The sequence below is a fragment of the Lycium ferocissimum genome, chromosome 3 (genome assembly GCF_029784015.1).
Source record: "Lycium ferocissimum isolate CSIRO_LF1 chromosome 3, AGI_CSIRO_Lferr_CH_V1, whole genome shotgun sequence".
Lineage (NCBI taxonomy): Eukaryota > Viridiplantae > Streptophyta > Magnoliopsida > Solanales > Solanaceae > Lycium > Lycium ferocissimum.
Window position 1 is genome coordinate 13,575,500 of NC_081344.1, and position 17,515 is coordinate 13,593,014.

Genomic DNA, 17,515 nt, shown 5'->3' on the forward strand with positions numbered 1-17,515 from the left:
AGCAACTTATTTAGAACCATTGGGTGCCTCACGCTACTTGTGTACATGTTGGTGACAAGTTTTCTCCCATCACTCGATTAAGAAGGCGTGGGTTATAGATTATATTATTACTCCTAATAAATTTTTTGTTAGAGGATGTACGGAGCCATTTTTCCCTTCCAACTCCTTAAGGAAAAAAGGTTTCGATTATTCCCAAATGAGCTCAACAAATTATTTGATGCCCATCACCGCTAATAGTGGACAATTGATGATATTCAATCCATTCCCCTTGATACTCCATCTGAACCACCCACACAATTTGTTGATCCTACTTTAAATTAAGGATTCCTCATGGTCTGTGGCATTTTCGTTATGCAAGACATTTTGAGTTTGCCTGGAGGCTTGAAGACACTCCTTATCTCTTGACAAAAATATCATGGTCACCTTATCTTCCTCAAATCGGTCTTGTCGCTCCTTAGGCAATGGAACAAGAACTTCAAGCACTCACCGAAGAATGTGTTGTTCCTTGCCGGTTGAAAGACTAACAAATGGGTCTTCAAAGTCAAGTATCTCAATTTCCAAAGGTAAACCAAAAGGAGGGGATAGATTTCAAGGAGACATTCTCTCCTGCAAAGGATGTTTTTGGAGCTTGTGCATTCAGATCAATGGTGTGCATCGGTCCAATAAATGCCAACTTATCCAAGAAGTATACATGTAAAAGATATTGTGTGTAATCACTTTTACTCGACGAAGACAATTTTGAAACAAGGAATTTTGGGTTTATTTTTTTGCAAGAAAAATTATCGATGTTTTTTCTACATTTAAAGGCAAAGAGAGCTTTAAAGATAAGTTCAAGATGAAAGATGGGAAATGAAGTACTTCCTAGGAATTGAAAAACATCAAAAAGAATCTTGATGAATCAAAGGATTTGCATGGTGGGATTATTGGTTCGAAAGAATTTGAAGATTCACAACCGTGGAGTATGACTTATTGTGTAGAATATGATTCGATGGCATCGGGTTGATTGGGAAATTGTTATATCTCACTATGACCAGCCGTACATCACATTTGCGTGCATGTCCTTAGTCGGTTCAACGGTGTAAGTCACGAGAGGAAAGAGTGAGATATGTGAAGAATGAACCTCAACATGGCTCGAAAAGTCATCACAATTGACGATGTGATGCGAAAACTCGGGGAGATCCATTATCGGTTATGTGATGAAACGTTCTTTAGTATCAAAAAAAAAGCTTATCGGTTTCAAGGAGCTGCCGAGGTAGGAGTATGGCGGCCATTTACATTGCGAAATTCTTTGGTTGTATTCATATTGAATATGAATATCAACACGCCGGTTGAACGGTTAGTAAATCGCTATCCAAAATATATTCCATGAAAGAACAAAGCATATAGATATTGATCTCGCACTTCATTAGGAAAGGATACGAGACAAAACCAACGTATGTGACTAGCAAGGATCATTTTTACAAAGGCACTTATGAAAGCACAACATGCCTATCTCTTGGACAAGCTAGGTGTGTTGAACTTGTTTGCACCGCCTAGCTTGAGGGGGAGTATTAAGAGATAGAAATTTGATGACAAGACTAAAAAATGTGTTTTTAAGTCTTGTTAAGTTAGAATATAAATTGTTCATATAAGAGTCTCATGTACCATTGATAATACACGGAAGATTTTTGCTCTCAAACTAGCTTTCTCACACTTCCATGGTCCCATATTGTTTAATCTCCATTATCATTGATTAGCTAGAATCACGAGAGGGAAAACAAGTGAGGCGACCAAAATTTCTTTCATCTCCTTTTACATTTAACCAATGGCTACGTAAAATAATTTTTTACGCAAAGCTATTCACGCTTTGATGGTCACTATGATCATTGGAGCAAGTTAATGGAGAATCTTAGAAATTTTCATTGAAAATGGAATTCGGCGGCCACAACTTTGCACACAAAAAGATGAACTCGAAGCTAGAAAGCTAAAGACTTGAAAGCAAAGAACTATCTCTTTTAGGCAATTGATCGTCCCAGGAAACAATTCTTTGCAAAGAAACTTTCAAAGATATTTGGGATTCCATGAAGAAGAAGTATCGGGCGTGTTAGAAGAGGCTTCAAGCTTTGAGAAAGGATTTTGAAACAACTGCTAGGATGAAGGAAGAAGAATCATGAATTATTGGCTAGAACAATGGAAATCAAACAAAATGCACTTCCATGTGAGAAGATAGACCATGTTGCCATTGTGGAGAATATTTTGCGCTTTATAATTATGTTTTCGAAGAGTCAAAAGATATAGATGCACTATCTCTTGATGAATTGCAAAGTTCTTTATCGGTTCATGAATAAAAGATGAACAATACGAAATGGGCCTCTAGAAAAATTACCATAGATGATCAAATTTTGATTTCAAAGCCAACACTCGATCAATTACAAGGCAAAGGCGAGGTCGAGATCATGACAAATTCAAGGTAGAATGCTATAGATGCCACATTTGGTCATTATGCATCATCATTGTTATACTAGACTGCCTAATGATAAAGAAAAGGAAGAAAGTGCCAATTTTTGAAAATAAGGAAATAGAAACTTTGTTAATGGTTTCATGGAGTAAAACATGAGTCGGATATTTGATAGGAATCTTGGATGTAGGAACCACATGTGTGGAAGTAAATTTTCTTTTTCATCTCTAAATGAAAATTTCCATTCCACCGTAACATTTGGTGATTGTTCTACTGTTGAAGTGAGGGGGAAAGGTGATTTCATGATTGAAATCAAGAATGGTTTTGTTGAAACAATCTCTAATGTGTTGTATGTTCCCGACTTGAAAAGCAACTTACTTAGTGTTGATCGAGAAGGGTTATGTCATCACTATTAAGAAGGGTGAGTGTGAAATTTATGATCTCTATTGAAGTAGTTCAAATGAGCTCCAACAAATTATTTCCGCTAAAGATTGATGATATTCAATCTTGTTTGATACAATTCCTCTGTTGTGGCATTTTCGTTATGGTCATTTGAGTTGCAAGACACTCCACCCAAAAAACATGGTCACGGCGTTCCTCAAATCACCGCTTCCTTACAAAATCATGAAGTCTTGGCCTAATTTCTAAAGGGAAATTGTTTTGGAGCTTGTGCAGATGTCAATAAGCCCAACATCCAATGGAGGTAAAAGATATTTAATCACTTTTATCGAAGATTTTTCAAGGAAAATTTGGGTTTATTTTTTGCAAGAAAAATCTGAAGTTTTTTCTACATTTAAAAGCTTTAAAGTTCGTGTGGAAAATGAAGTAGGGAAAAAACATCAAGACTCTTCGAACAGATCGAGGTGGCGAATATTGTTCGAAAGAATTTGAAGATTTTTGTGTAGAACATGGCATGCGGAGAGAGCTTACGATTGCGTATACACCACAACAGAATGGTGTATCGGAGAGGAAAAACAGAACTATCCTCAACATGGTGAGAAGTTTGCTAGCAAGAGGAAGCGTTCCAAAAACTTTCTGGCCCGAGGTAGTAAATTGGAGTATTCATATTTTAAACAGAAGCCCAACTTTTTCTCGCTCAAAATATGACACCGGCTTGGGAGAAAACCAACGGAGATCATTTTAGAATTTTCGGCATTGCTCATGCTCATTTGCAGGAAGAGGAAGAAACTTGATGACAAGACTAAAAAAATGTGTTTTTCTTGGTGTAAGTGAATATAAATTGTTCAATCCATTGACAAGGAAGATTGTTATTAGTAGGGATGTTGTTTTTGATGAGGAGAACACTTGGGATTGGAATGGGTAGCAGCCTACCCAAGTACTCTATGATAGTGACGTTGAACCAGAGCAATTTTCAGCACCTTGCACACCGAAAAATTCAGCAACTTCAGCAACAATTGCTATAGAAAATGAAGAAACAACTCGGTCTGTTGGGCGTGTTAGAAGAGGCCTGCTTGGATGGAAGATTATGAGGTAACTAGAATTGAAGATCCAATTACTCACTTTGTTTTGTTTTCAGATTGTGATCCTATGTCTTTTGAGACTGCTGTGAAGAAAGAAATGGAGAAAAATAATAGATGATCAAATTGATTCCATTGAACGGAATGATACTTTGCAGCTGTCTGATCTTCCAAATGGACAGAAAACCATTGGAATAAAATGGGTTTCAAAATGAAATTGAAGGAAAACGGTGAAGTTGACAAGTACAAGGCGCGTTTAGTGGCTCGGGGCTACAAGCAAGAATACGGGATCGATTATAAAGAAGTATTCTCTCCCGTTGCGAGGCATGATACAATCAGATTAGTTATTGCATTGGCGACGTAGAAGTCTTGGCCTATTTTCCAGTTAGATGTCAAGTCGGCGTTCTTACATGGGTACTTGGAGGAACAGGTATTTGTTGAACAACGTACCCCTGGGTTATGTTAAAATTGGAAATGAGCATAAGGTTTACAAATTGAAAAAGGCCCTTTATGGACTAAAACAAGCTCCTTGGGCTTGGTATAGTCGCATTGAAAGGTACTTTCAAAAAGTTGATTTTTTGAAATGTCCCTATGAGCATAAACTTTTTGTTAAGACCGGACATGAAGGGAAGCTCAATATATGCTTGTATGTTGATGATCTTATATTTACTGGAAATTGTGGTGTCATGATTGAAGAATTCAAGAAGTCAATGATGGATGAGTCTGAAATGTCCGATCTCGGAATTGATGCATTACTTTCTTGGCATAGAAGTAGTGCAATCTGAAAACGGGATCTTTATTTCTCATAAGTAAATACATAGGAGAAATTTTGGACAGATTTTAGATGATGGATTGTAATCCTGCTAACACTCCTTCTGAGCTTGGTTTGAAGCTACAGAAAGATTATATTGGGAAGAAGGTTGACAAAGACACTTTACAAACAAATTGTTGGCAGTTTGATGTATCTCATTTGAGTTTAATCAACACATGGAGAATCCAAGTCCGCAGAAAGAGAATTCTCCGTTACTTGCAAGGAACGAGAGACTTTGGGCTATTTTACAAGAAGAGAGGAAAGTCCAATTTGCTCGGATAAATAGATAGTGACTATGCTGGTGATCAAGATGACAGAAAAAGCACTTCATGTTATGCTTTTATGTTTGGTTACGGTGCTATTTCATGGTCAGCTAAGAAGCAACCTATGGTCACTTTGTCTAGTGCAGAAGCCCAGTTTGTTGCGGCAACTGCATCCGCTTCTCAAGCTATTTGGTTGAGGAGAGTCCTGAAGGAGTTGCAATTCAAGCAACCAGGAGCTACCAAGATTTTTTGTGACAACAATTCAACAATCAAACTATCCAAGAATTCAGTGCTACATGGAAGAAGCAAGCACATCGATGTGAAGTTTATTTCTTACCTGATCTCAGTAATGATGGAACAACTGATTTGATCTATTGCAGGAGTGAAGTTTATTTCTTTCGAAATCTGCTAATTACTTAGGAGAGGATACTGTCCGCAAAATCTTGAACAAACAATTATGTGCTTTGGAGCAACTGTGTTGTTTAAGCTACAAAGTGAATATGAAGATGAAGGCGAAAGAAGAAGATGCTGATACATAAGATACCCGATTCAGTGGACTCTTGAAGGACTGATAGGAAGCACCCATTTTTGCTTCGTTTTTTTCTTCTTCTTAAGAAGAAGATGCTGATACATAAGATACCCGATTCAGTGGATTCTTGAAGGACTGATAGGAAGCACCCATTTTTGCTTCGTTTTTTTCTTCTTGTTTTTCGTTTTTTCACCGATCAAAATTGAAAATTACAGATACGTGGATTTCCAATTCTAGGTGAAGGAAGAAAAAGCTAACAAGGCAGAACATAGCTGACTTTCAAACTTTTTGAAAGCAAGAAGAGAAAGGGACAACAAAGTGTTTTGTTTGAATGCAGAAAACAATAAATACAAAGGCTAATAAAGGGAAAATTCTTATTTTCATTTAAGAAGACGGCTGGATTCATATCCAGTTTATACAAAATCGGCTGCTTAAGTAATTGGAAGACACGTAATTAATAAAATACTCAGCAACGTGAAAGACGAAAACACCCTCAGCTTTAAATTGGTAGACATGTAAACAGACATGATGTCGAAACAAGGTCTTTCTAATATATAGTAAAGTAAAGTAAAATAAAGTAATAAGAAATTAATTGAATAGAATGGGAAAAATGAGAGAAAAGCCAAAATAAAATTGAAATAGGAAAATATTTCTTATATTGATCTGAACCCTTCCAAATTCTACATGAAATAATATCCATCAGACTACTCTTTTTCAAGATATTTTCATTCTTCATGGAGAGAATGAAAGATCGGAGTAGTAAATATTGAAGCAATTAAATATCTCTATAATAAAGAATAGGAATGAGTGGAGTAGTAAATTTTGAGGCATTTAGGTTTTTACATTAAAAAGATAAGAATAAATGAAGGAGTAGTAATTGTCATATTTATTTTTGTTCAATAATAAAATAGAAGAAAAATTGTCAAAAAAAGGAGAAAAAAGATAAATAGAATCCTTGGCCAAATACCCCTTGTTTATACCTAGCTTTATATCTTATAATCTTATATATATATATGTATATATAAGGAGGACATAGCCCCGGTGACGTGGCGCGCTCTACGGCCAGCATTAATATTTATCTAATTTCTCAATTTATTGGGATTTTCCTTGTATTAAATTGTAAAAAAAAATAAAAAAATAGATTTTAATTCACCTCCATAAATGGAAAGAGAAAGGCACCGTTTAAGAAATCATGCCTTTAATTGCAACCCCATAGCGGTAACAGAACAACCAATATCAACGTCCTATATTCCCTTATTTTTCCTCTTCTTTCTCCCGCCTACTCGGTTTCTTCCGTTAAGAAGCCGCATTTGGTGGAGTATAAAGTAATTGTACCATGCCATTGGAATGCCTTATAAGCACGAAAAATGAATTATTCAAGATCGACGATGAACAACTCTGCGCCATTACATGACTCTGTATGTTACCTTTTAAACTGTGTCTTTTGAGTTTATAGAAAAAGTATGTAGCGTTCATTTTAAAATGGTAGGAAAACTTAACAAGAGAAGAAAATCACTTTTGAAAGTTTACGGGAAATTAGGAGGACAAATAAAAAGATTTGTCTGGTTGATTATATGGAAACAATGGAAGGAAATGTGAGAATCAAACAAAAAAGGAATAAGATATAGAATAAGAAGTACACTGTACCACGAAATAGAGAGGGGAGGGCTGATTGAAGAAAAGAGAAAGAAGGAGAAAAATAGGTAGTATAGCAGTAAAACAAAATACAATTTGGATCTTATTTCTTTTAATAGAGTATATGAAAAACTTTGACAACAAGAATCTTTAATAACTTGCCATGTTCTTGCCATCGAATATTTCTATGTTCAAAACTTTGTAATTAGTACTAAATTCATGAAATATACCAAAACTACTTGTAGTAGTGCTTTTTTAATTTTATTGTGTGAATGCAATAATAAATGTCATTCTCTTGCCGTTCTTTATTTTTTATTTTTTCATTTGAGTTTTTCTTAATTGTTATGTGAGAGTAAAAATCATGCCAATCTCATAAAACATAGCTGTAAATTATTCATATTAGAAACAAAATACTAAAAAGAAGGTTTGAGAGGAAGAAAAAGAAAAGGAAAAGCGTTTGACACCCAAGACTTTTGATCACCGTTTTTTTTTTTTTCCTTGTTTTTTCATATTCTTTTATTTTGTATTTATCATATTTAAGATACGTAATTTGATTGAAAAATTTATTTTGTATTAACCTGAAATACGTTTCATAGATATCTTTCTCTGTTAAAGAATTTTATATAGATTGTTAAGAAAATTATTTAAGAAAATACTCCCTCCATTCCATAATAAGTGACTCTTTAGCTCATGCACACCCTTTAAGAAAATTATTTATTCCTAGAAAATTATGAGTATTTTTACTAACTTACCCTTAATTAATGCTTAGAAAAGGAAAAGTTATTTAATGATTCTTGGTTATAAATAAGGGTAAGTTTAGAAGAATAGAATTAATTTCTTCTTGAAATCCTAAAGTGTCACTTATTTTGAAACAAAATAAAAAGCCTAAAAGGTTACTTAATATGGAATGGAGGGAGTATAATAAAATAATCAAGCTATTGATTGGAAAGATTGATATTCTTTTACAAAAGTTGTGACATTAATATCCGTACGAACTTTTAATCACAAATCACGAAGTCACGTGAAGATATACTTAGTGATATATATAAAAGCGGTGACAAAGCCTAAATTTGACGTGGTTTAACTAAAATGCAGAAATACTATTTATCTTTTTTCACGATTTTTTTGAAAATAATTCCCTTTTAAATTCCCTGTCACGCTTAAACAATATTAATAATGCCGCATAAGGCCCGCCTAACTAATAAGTGTCTGAAGATGGAATAGGACAGGAAACGCAAAGTGTGATTCTTGGGAAAAATAATAGCAACGATTCATCAATATTAGCTTCAGGGGATTTGTCTCCTGCTAATACTTCTTCCATAATTTCCATCTTCAGTTTTTTATTTTACACTTACCTGCGCTTTTGATTTTTATTTGAGCATGTCCTTTATTAACTACAACGATACCAGGTTTATTCTATGGAATAAACAGACCAACATGGCATGCTTATTTTGACGCCCATTAAGTGTTCGAAAAAATGTCCTTTAGAGAGATATTGCTCACGACTTGAGGAAATGGCTCCAAAAAGGCTCAACAGTTGCAGATCGACAATTCTTTTAGACCCTTTAAGTTCAAATACTGAATATATTGTTCAATATAAATTTCCAAAAAGGTTCAACACCGTCATCTACTTCCAAGTTCCAACTATATGTTTTTGTTCATATTTTCATAAAAACGGAATATGCGATCTTGTGGATTTGTGATTACTCAGTTGTATTGTTGAGTAGGGAAATTTATGGCCGATTTCGTCCTTCATACAAAGGGAAAATAGATATTCATACAAAGATTATGAGGAAATACAAGGATAGTCCTTCATGGTGATTCCACACAATCGTTGCTCTGCCTCTCCTACTCTGCACTGTCGTGATATCACAGGTTCAGCTACCATGGCGGACACTCATTTTCACATTCGCAATTGCCCTTATTTTTACTCTACCAATAAGTACTATCATTCAAGACACAACAAACTATGTAAGTCAATTATTTACTTAATTTGCCCCTTTTCTCACCCCTCTTTACTAACAAGTATTTATGTCACCGTAGTATGTGCTTTTCGTGAGAGGCACCATAAAAATAGTGACTAATTGTAGAGAAGTTGGATGAAGAAAGAAAAAATAAGTAAAGAGACGAACTGGCAATGGGAAGGGGATGGGGAAGAGGGGGGTGAAAAATGCTCCAAAGAGGGCTTCAAGGAAAATAGACCAGATATTTAAAGTGGGAAACAATTTAGGTCTCTTATGATCTTCGGAAGCCTTGATAAAATAACGTTGCATAAATACATTCTTTAGTCAGTTTCTCAAAACATCTCACCATCATCACCTAACCAACCATTTTATTTATTTATCTATTTTGGCTTTGATCTGTAGATATTTTTGTTCCAATCTCCGTGTATGTCTCCTCACTTTGTTCAAGGTGTTTTGAGTTTATTTTCACAGTAATGGGGACGACGTCGATATAGCTATTTTTAGTCTTCATTTCTACAACAGTTCATGCAATAGAGTAAAAGTTATACTGGATGAATTGGTAAGGAAGAAATTCAACTTTCTGTCATTTAGGCCATGACTGCATGAAAAATTGCAGATTTACAATTTCACTTCAAGGCATCCTAATTAATTCCTGACATGAATAATTGGGTGTGGTTTCATCAAAAGAGACAGATAGAGGAAGAACCCAAATTCCCAAGCAGCAATATAGAACTAGTAACAATCGAAAACTTCGGAATTAAGCTATCAACTTTAGATATTATTACAAAGACGAAAATACTACCTAATCCATCCAATTAACAAAGATAAACTTACATATTAATACAGCGACAGTGACCAAATCCAATTGAAAAAAGTAAGAAAAGTAAAGCCAAAAGAGAGGGCCGCAACTCCAGACTTTGGGTAAATATCAGAGACTGTGGAATCCCAAAGTTGCCAATGGTGTAGTCTTCCTCTTCAACTTCACTTCTTCCCAGAGTTCCCATGATGAAAACGACCCACTATTGGGACCCTACAAAGCTGGCCATCCTTTCTGGGGCTTTCCAGAGAGTGCTGCACTTTAGCTTAATTTGAATAATGAAATTGGAAGTAGCGAACTTGAAGAGGAAGAAATTAATTTGAATAGAAATATACATCTACCTGAGCTTTGAATCTAGTTTCGGACGAAAGGATGGAGGACATTCTTGTATTGAGGATGATCCCATTCCAATGATTCCCATTCTTCTTTAAGCATGTCAATAACTGTAAGGGCTGGAGGAGCTGATGGCTGCCCATTTCGAAGAGGAAGAGTAAATGGAAGTCTCTTCAGCTTCTGACAATAATGAATTTTTATATGCTTAACAGAACCACAAGTCAGTCTTCCCTTATATATGCTCTTGAGTTTTGATAACCCAAATAAATTAACAACTTCCAACTCTGGCAGAACAACCTCATCATCCTTGATGCTTCTGCTTTGATTTGATCGAAGAATAGATGACGATGATGAGGCTGAGGTTACGCACTACTTGTCTTGTTCTTCTTCATCCTCACTTATTATCTCTTCCATCTCCTTGCAGTATTTTAAAGTTATTTCATTCATGTCTACGAGGTATTGCCGCAACGACCTAGGGATTAGCTTCTTCTTTTTACCACATAATGCAACTTCAAGGAAGCGAAGATGTGAAAAGGTTCCAAGTGGAGGCAAAGCTTCTCCTAACTCCAACTTAACAAGACCAGTGAATTCATCTAAGGAAGACAAGCGCAATGTCTCAAGACTGAGGAAGGGGTTGCAAGTAGACGTGAGTCCATGATCTCCCATTATACTGCAGTTACATGCACAAGATGAGCATCACTGACTGAAAATTAATGACATGGACTGGTTACTTGGAAATTAAAGTTCATATAGAAGAGCTTAAATTAGTATAAGCAAGTATAAGATGTGCTTGAGAAAAGGACAGTATAAAATTTGGTTTCATTTTTAAGACCAGCTTATAAATTTAGACGATTGGTATAGAAAACTTCCATGAGTTGTTGTTTGTTGTGGAAACTAAGTATATAGATCATAGTAAATTCTGGTCGATGTTAGTTATACTACTTGGGTTGATCATCTTCTCTGTGAGTCTCTTACTGCAACACTTTGAACAACTCCCATGCTTTCTTTGTGTTAGTTTTTGAATAATAGGAGATAGAGGAAGGTATCATCTGTCTGTCTTGGTCTCCACTCCCCTTCCCAATTATGTTTGGTGAATATTGACAAATTATGTAAGGACTTCTTCTTAAGGCAGGACAAGGGAGGAAGCATAGGCCAAAAAGGTTGTCATCGTACCTTTAGAATATAGAACCATCATCCAGCCATTCGGCTTTGTTATGATTCTTTTTCGGTTAAACAATCGTGAAGCTCCTATACATTAGGTTGTCATACGAACATAGTAACTAACAGGTCTAATTGGATGTTATTACTAAACATTTATCTCTGCTTAGTCATTTAGATTTGGCAATAAAGTTCGCAGGGTAAAAGCAAGGAGGAGTTTGTCTATAAAATAGAAACTCAAGGTAAATCGATACTGTTGTTTCTTTTGTTTAGACTTTTTTTTTAATTTTTTTTTTTTATTTCGATACAATTTTATGTCACGCTGTGTATTTTTGGGAACTATGAACACAATACATTTTTATGTATTTTGCTATTATCTCTTGTTTGTAACAAGGTAGTCTTTATGCTAAAAATTGATGCTACCGTTCGTTTTCCCCCCAAATCTTTAGGAAAATAGGGATTTGGATGCTAAAAGCAATAACCTACGTGTCTGTGCGCTCTGTGGTTCTAATATTTTGGGAGTTCTACATAGAATAGAGCGTTGAATTAGAACTCGATTAGTATTTGATGGTTTGTCCAATTATAACGTTTTGAATTTGCTTCTTTGATGTTTGCTTAGATTCTCAGAATAAAGATGTTCTCATATTTTGTCAAATACAATCGCAAAAGAAGATTTATGACAGTAGAAGTTTACGGATTACTAGGCTTTCAAAAGGGATGCATGAAGCAAGTGGTACTATGTGCAAATGCTCGAACTTCACATGGTGGATATTTCATAACCTTTTGGATATCTTGGACAACTTTATTCCTCAAGGCATGTATATAAATGAAGGTTCAATAGTTGTGATTATTTGTATCGATTTACTACATTTTTTTTTTTTTTTAAAGTAATCCTCCTGAATCCTTGAAACATAGTAAGAAAACATCTTCTTGGTGTCGAACATCTTTTATAATCTTATAGCTGTATAAATAACAGAAACAATTATTGTCGGGCATAGGCTTGTGCCTTGCACAGGCACCAACCATCTAGTATAACTATATGAGAGAGAATAAGAGCTTTTTGTAGTCTTTACTGAGCTATATTTGCCATTTACTAGAGTTTAAATATATTTACCTCTTACATTGAAGGAGTGACTCTTTTTTTTTTTTTTTTTAATTTTTTATAAACACCAAATAGTAGTGAGGCTGGCGTGGAAGTGAGGCTTGGTACCCAGGCCATCCAAAAGAAAGGAAGTTTCAAATATCCTGGTTCTATTATACAAGGAAATGGGGATATTGACAAAGGATGAGTCACATCGTATTTTTGCAGGGTGGATGAAATGGAGGCTCGCTTCGTGAGTCTTTGTGTGATAAGGCAAATTACGCCAAAACTTAAAGGCAGGTTCTACAAAGTGGTTGTGAGACCGACTTTGTTGTACGGGGCAGAGTGTTGGGTAGTCAACAACTCTCACATCCAAAAGATGAAAGTTGCGGAAATGAGAATGCTGCGATGGATGTGCGGGGGAGACAGGATTAGGAATGAAGAGATCCGAGATAAGGTGGGAGTGGCATCAGTGGAGGACAAGATGCGGGAAGCGAGATTGAGATGGTTTGGGCATGTGAGGAGGAGAGACACAAATGCCCCAGTGCGGAGGTGTGAGAGGTTAGCTATGATGGTTTCGAGAAGAGGAGAGGCACGCCGAAGAAGTATTGGAGAGAAAGGTGCTTAGACAGACACGGGGGCGCTTTCACCACCGAGGACACGACCTTAGATAAGAGGTTGGGGAGGACTCGTATTAAGGTAAAAGGCTAGTAGGTAGTCGCAGTTTTGATCTATAGTCTATTGTCCTTTGATTCTTGCTACTATATGTTGTTTCCTGTACTTCGATTATTTTATTTATCTGTGGTAGGTACTGCTTCCTTTTCTCAGACTGTTCTATCTTGACTTTTTCGCTTTCTTTAGTTTCATTTTGCTTTAAACTGCTTGTGCTTATATGACATTTTCTCGTCGTGTTTTCTCTTGAGCCAAGGGTCTTCCAGAAACAGCCTCCCTATCTTCCGAGATAGGGATAAGGTCTGCATACACTTTACCCTCCTCAGTCCTCACATTGTGGGATTTCACTGGGTATGTTATTGTTGTTTTTGTTGTTGTTGTAGTTGAACTAACCAAGTGACACACGTCTAACTTTTAGATTTTGAGTCCCTCTTTTATGTAGCCCCTAATTTAGCTCCATATGGCTTAGTTGCCCCTATGCAATTTGGTATTTAACAGCAAATTTTGAGGGGACCAAATTCAGTCTCCAACAATTCTTGCGTCATGCATGTAGATGTTTAGTCAAATATCCATTTTTTTTAGTCCTCACGTGAATTTTCTTTTCTCTTTTGTTCCTAATTAAAGTTTTTATGATTTTATAAGTCCTTACACATTTTGATAACTCTCAAGAACTTTAAAGATTTTTACATGTAACTAAAAATGATGATGCCATGGAAAAATTAATAGTGACCCACAAAGCATACTCATACGTATTTGAGTCTTTCTTTTATGTGGAATAATTATTTAAATTTGTTTCAAATTATATTGTTCCTTAAGTTTTTATTATAGACACTTAACAGTTTCTATTTTAATATAGGTTTAATTATTGAATTAAGATATTCTTCTTACAATATTCTTTATTATTTATTGGTGTTATTTACCATTTGTCAATTGTTATCTTAAATTTTTATTCGTCCCATTAAACGTAAAGTTTTTTTTATTTTCTCCTATAATTTTGTGTCGTACATACTGGCAAACATAAGTAATTGATAAAGATTTCACTTTAGGTAGGATTAAGCTGTGAATTAAAATAATAAGCAAAAACAACTTATATCATTGTGAAATACTTTAAAAATATATCGAAAATGTAAACTATAGTCCTTCCATCTCAATGAAAAAATGAATTCCAAAGTAGGTAATTAATTATTTTAATTTTTATGTGTGCACACTTTTAACATAAAATTTACAAATATGTTACAAAAACAATAGAATAATAGTAGAAAAAATATCTACAAATATAATTTTTAACGTTGATCGGGCCAAATGACACTAATTAACAAAGATAAACTGAGACATCAACACGGTAACAACGACCAAGTAAAATTGAAAAGGGGAAAGAACACCAATGCCCACTATATACAAAATAATTACCCTTCTATGCCCCCTTTACTTTCATACCCCCACAACTATTTATCCTTCCTACCCATTGTAGCTTTTGTAGGTAATTGTCACTTTTTTCTTCTTTTCTTTTTTATTTCTCTACTTCTTAGCTTCTTTACTTCTTCTTTTTTTGTTTGTTTTCTTTTTCCCCTTTTTTGTTCATTTATTTCTTTCCCAAATCATACTATTTTTATTTTCTTTTCACCATAATTTGATTCCATATTTAATTCTAGCTCCTTTACTTTTTTAAAAATTTTTTGCTCTATTTTTTAAATTTCTTGTTCCTTTTTAATTTCATCTATTTCTTTTCTTTTTATTTTTTATCTCCATAATCTAATTTCATTCACCATTTTTGTTAGTTTTATTTATTATTCTTTTTTTTTTTTAATTTCTAGTGATTTTTTATTTATTTTTTCTCTTTTTTTTAATTTCATTTTTTCAATTTTTTTTTCTTTAGTTCCTATTATTTTTTCATAATCTAATTCTACCCTTTGGCTCCTTTATTATTATTTTTTTATTTTTATAATAAGAAGGATAACTGGTATATTTTTTATTTTTATTTTTTCTATATCTCAAAAAACAACATATTTTAGCATATAGTATACCAAATTAGTAGCAGATGAAGTATACTATGATACCCACGTGATATATACCATATACTAACATAGTATCATAGGGGACTGTCAGTTCATTCCTCCAACAAAAACACTCAGTCCTCTATGATACCCAGATGGTATATATTATATACATATAAGGTATCATAGAACGTTGGATCCTTCCTTAAAAAAATACTACTCAGTCTTCAGTGATACCTACATGGTATATCATATACTAACATGGTATCATACAAGACTGACAGTCCATTCCTTCAAGAAAACATTGAGTTCTCTATGATACCAACCTGGTATATCATGTATTGACTAGGTCTCGTAGATAGCAGATTCATTCCAACACTGCTCAATCCTCTATGATGCCCACACGGTATATTCATGTACTAGAGGACTGGTTCATTTCTTTAAAAAAAAAAAACAAACAAACAAAACACTCCTCTGTCCTTTATGATACCCATACGGTATATTTATATACTGCCAGGGTACCATAGTGGACTAGTTCATTTCTTCCAAAAAAAAAAACACTCCTCGATCCTCTATGATACCCACACGGTATATTCATATACTGTCAGGGTATCATAGGGGACTGTTCATTTATTCTAAAAAAACACTCTTTGATCCTCTATGATACCCACACGGTATATTCATATACTGCCAGGATATCATAGGGGACTGATTCATTTATTCGAAAAAATCATTCCTCGATCCTCTATGATACCCACACGGTATATTCATATACTGCCAGGGTATCATAGAGGACTAGTTCAATTCTTCGGGAAAAAACACTCCACGGTCCTCTATGATACTCACACGATATATTCATTTGCTGCTAGGATGTCATAGAGGAATGATTCATTTCTTCGGAAAAAAACACTCTTCGGTCCTCCTTGACGCTATATATTCATATACTGTCAGGGTATCATACAGGACTGGTTCATTTCTTCAGGAAAAAACAATCCTCGGTCCTCTATGATCCCCTCACGATATATTCATATACTGTCAGGGTATCATAAAGGACTAATTCATTCCTTCAAAAAAAAAAACTCCTCAGTATTTTATGATATCCACATGATATGTATCTATACTGATACGGTATCATAAAGGACATGTTCATTCCTTCAAAAGAATAAAAATTATAAGAAAATACAATAAACAGAGTTTAAGCTTATTTTGATATTTTAGTTTTTATATAATTTAATTTATCAAGTTAATTTTTATAAAAAAAAAAATAGAATCATATGTTTTTATATAAATTTTGTTTTCATTTCCAAAAAAGAAAAAAAATTTAAAAATATATTTTCTATTAATTTAAGTTTTAACAAATAAGCTAGTACTTTTTTTAAGTACTTCTTTTATAGTCCAATAATTTATTTTTTAATACTATTATTAGTTTAAAAACAATTAGCTAATATTCTAATCTTTGTATTTTATTTTTATTTTTGAAAAGAAAAACAAAAGACCAAACAACAAAAAAGACAAAGGCAAAATAGAAATTGGAACAAGCGAAAATATGTACCTGAGGTTTGAATCTAGAAGCGTGATATTTTGAAAAAAGGATGGAGGACATTCTTGTACTCAGGATGGTCCCATTCCAAAGCTTCCCATGCTTCTTCATGATCCATGGAGATTTCTTGAAGAGCTGAAGGAGCTGATGGCTGCCCGTTTAGAAGAGGAAGAGTAAATGGAAGTCTCTTCAGCTTCTGACAATTCCAAACTGTTATACTCTGAATAGAACCACAAGTCATTCTTCCCTTGTATATGCTCTTCAGTTTTGGTAACCAATTTAAAAGAACACTTTGCAATTTTGGTAGAACCTCACCATCCTTGATGCTTTTGCTTTCATTTGAAGGAAAAGGAGACGATGATGAGGCTGAGCTCGCGCACTGCTTTGCTTGTTCGTCTTCATCCTCACTCATTATCTCTTCCATTTCCGCGCAGCAGTCTACAACTATTTCCATCAGATTTAGGAGGTATTGCATCAACCACCTAGGGATTAGCTTCTTCATTTTATTACAACTAGAAACATGAAGCTTGCAAAGATGGGAAAAGGTTCCAACTGGAGGCAAATCTTCTCCTAACTCCAACTTAACAAGACCACTGAATTCATCTAAGGAAGACAAGCGCAATGTCAGTTCATGAACTCCCATCATTCTTTCACCCATTGAGCTACAATAAGATAACCTCATTAAGAACTCTATACCTTTGCATCTAATAATTTGAATTGCTCTCAAGTCTTTGGACTGAATCAGAGATGGAATAGCATCTAACAAGCTATTGCCGAAGGTGAGAATATCACAGTGGTCAATT

At 34.6% G+C, this 17,515-nt stretch overlaps 2 protein-coding genes and 1 long non-coding RNA gene across 3 annotated transcripts in view; 1 reads left to right on the forward strand and 2 right to left on the reverse strand.

Annotated features, from left to right (window-relative positions):
* The window catches only part of LOC132049777 (probable disease resistance protein At4g27220), a 71,634-nt gene that overhangs the window by 30,577 nt on the left and 23,542 nt on the right, over window positions 1-17,515 (reverse strand). The window lies entirely within an intron of this gene.
* LOC132050965 (uncharacterized) lies at window positions 9,787-12,410 on the forward strand. The gene is made up of 2 exons (XR_009413536.1): window positions 9,787-11,680; window positions 12,060-12,410. It is a non-coding gene; the product is annotated as an uncharacterized LOC132050965 (long non-coding RNA).
* Window positions 16,721-17,509, reverse strand: LOC132050966 (uncharacterized). The gene is made up of 2 exons (XM_059442287.1): window positions 17,028-17,509; window positions 16,721-16,932 (listed from the first exon to the last, which is right to left on the reverse strand). The coding sequence occupies exons 1-2, from the start codon at window positions 17,392-17,394 to the stop codon at window positions 16,820-16,822; spliced, it is 480 nt and encodes a 159-aa protein (XP_059298270.1). The 5' UTR covers window positions 17,395-17,509; the 3' UTR covers window positions 16,721-16,819.

Bases quoted from the DNA above. Each gene is read 5' to 3' on its own strand.
- LOC132050966 (XM_059442287.1), bottom strand. From the start codon at position 17,394: ATGAGGTTATCTTATTGTAGCTCAATGGGTGAAAGAATGATGGGAGTT. The intron at 16,933-17,027 runs GTGAGGTTCTAC...GGTTCTATTCAG, and splicing joins AAGCAAAAGCATCAAGGATG to AGTATAACAGTTTGGAATTG.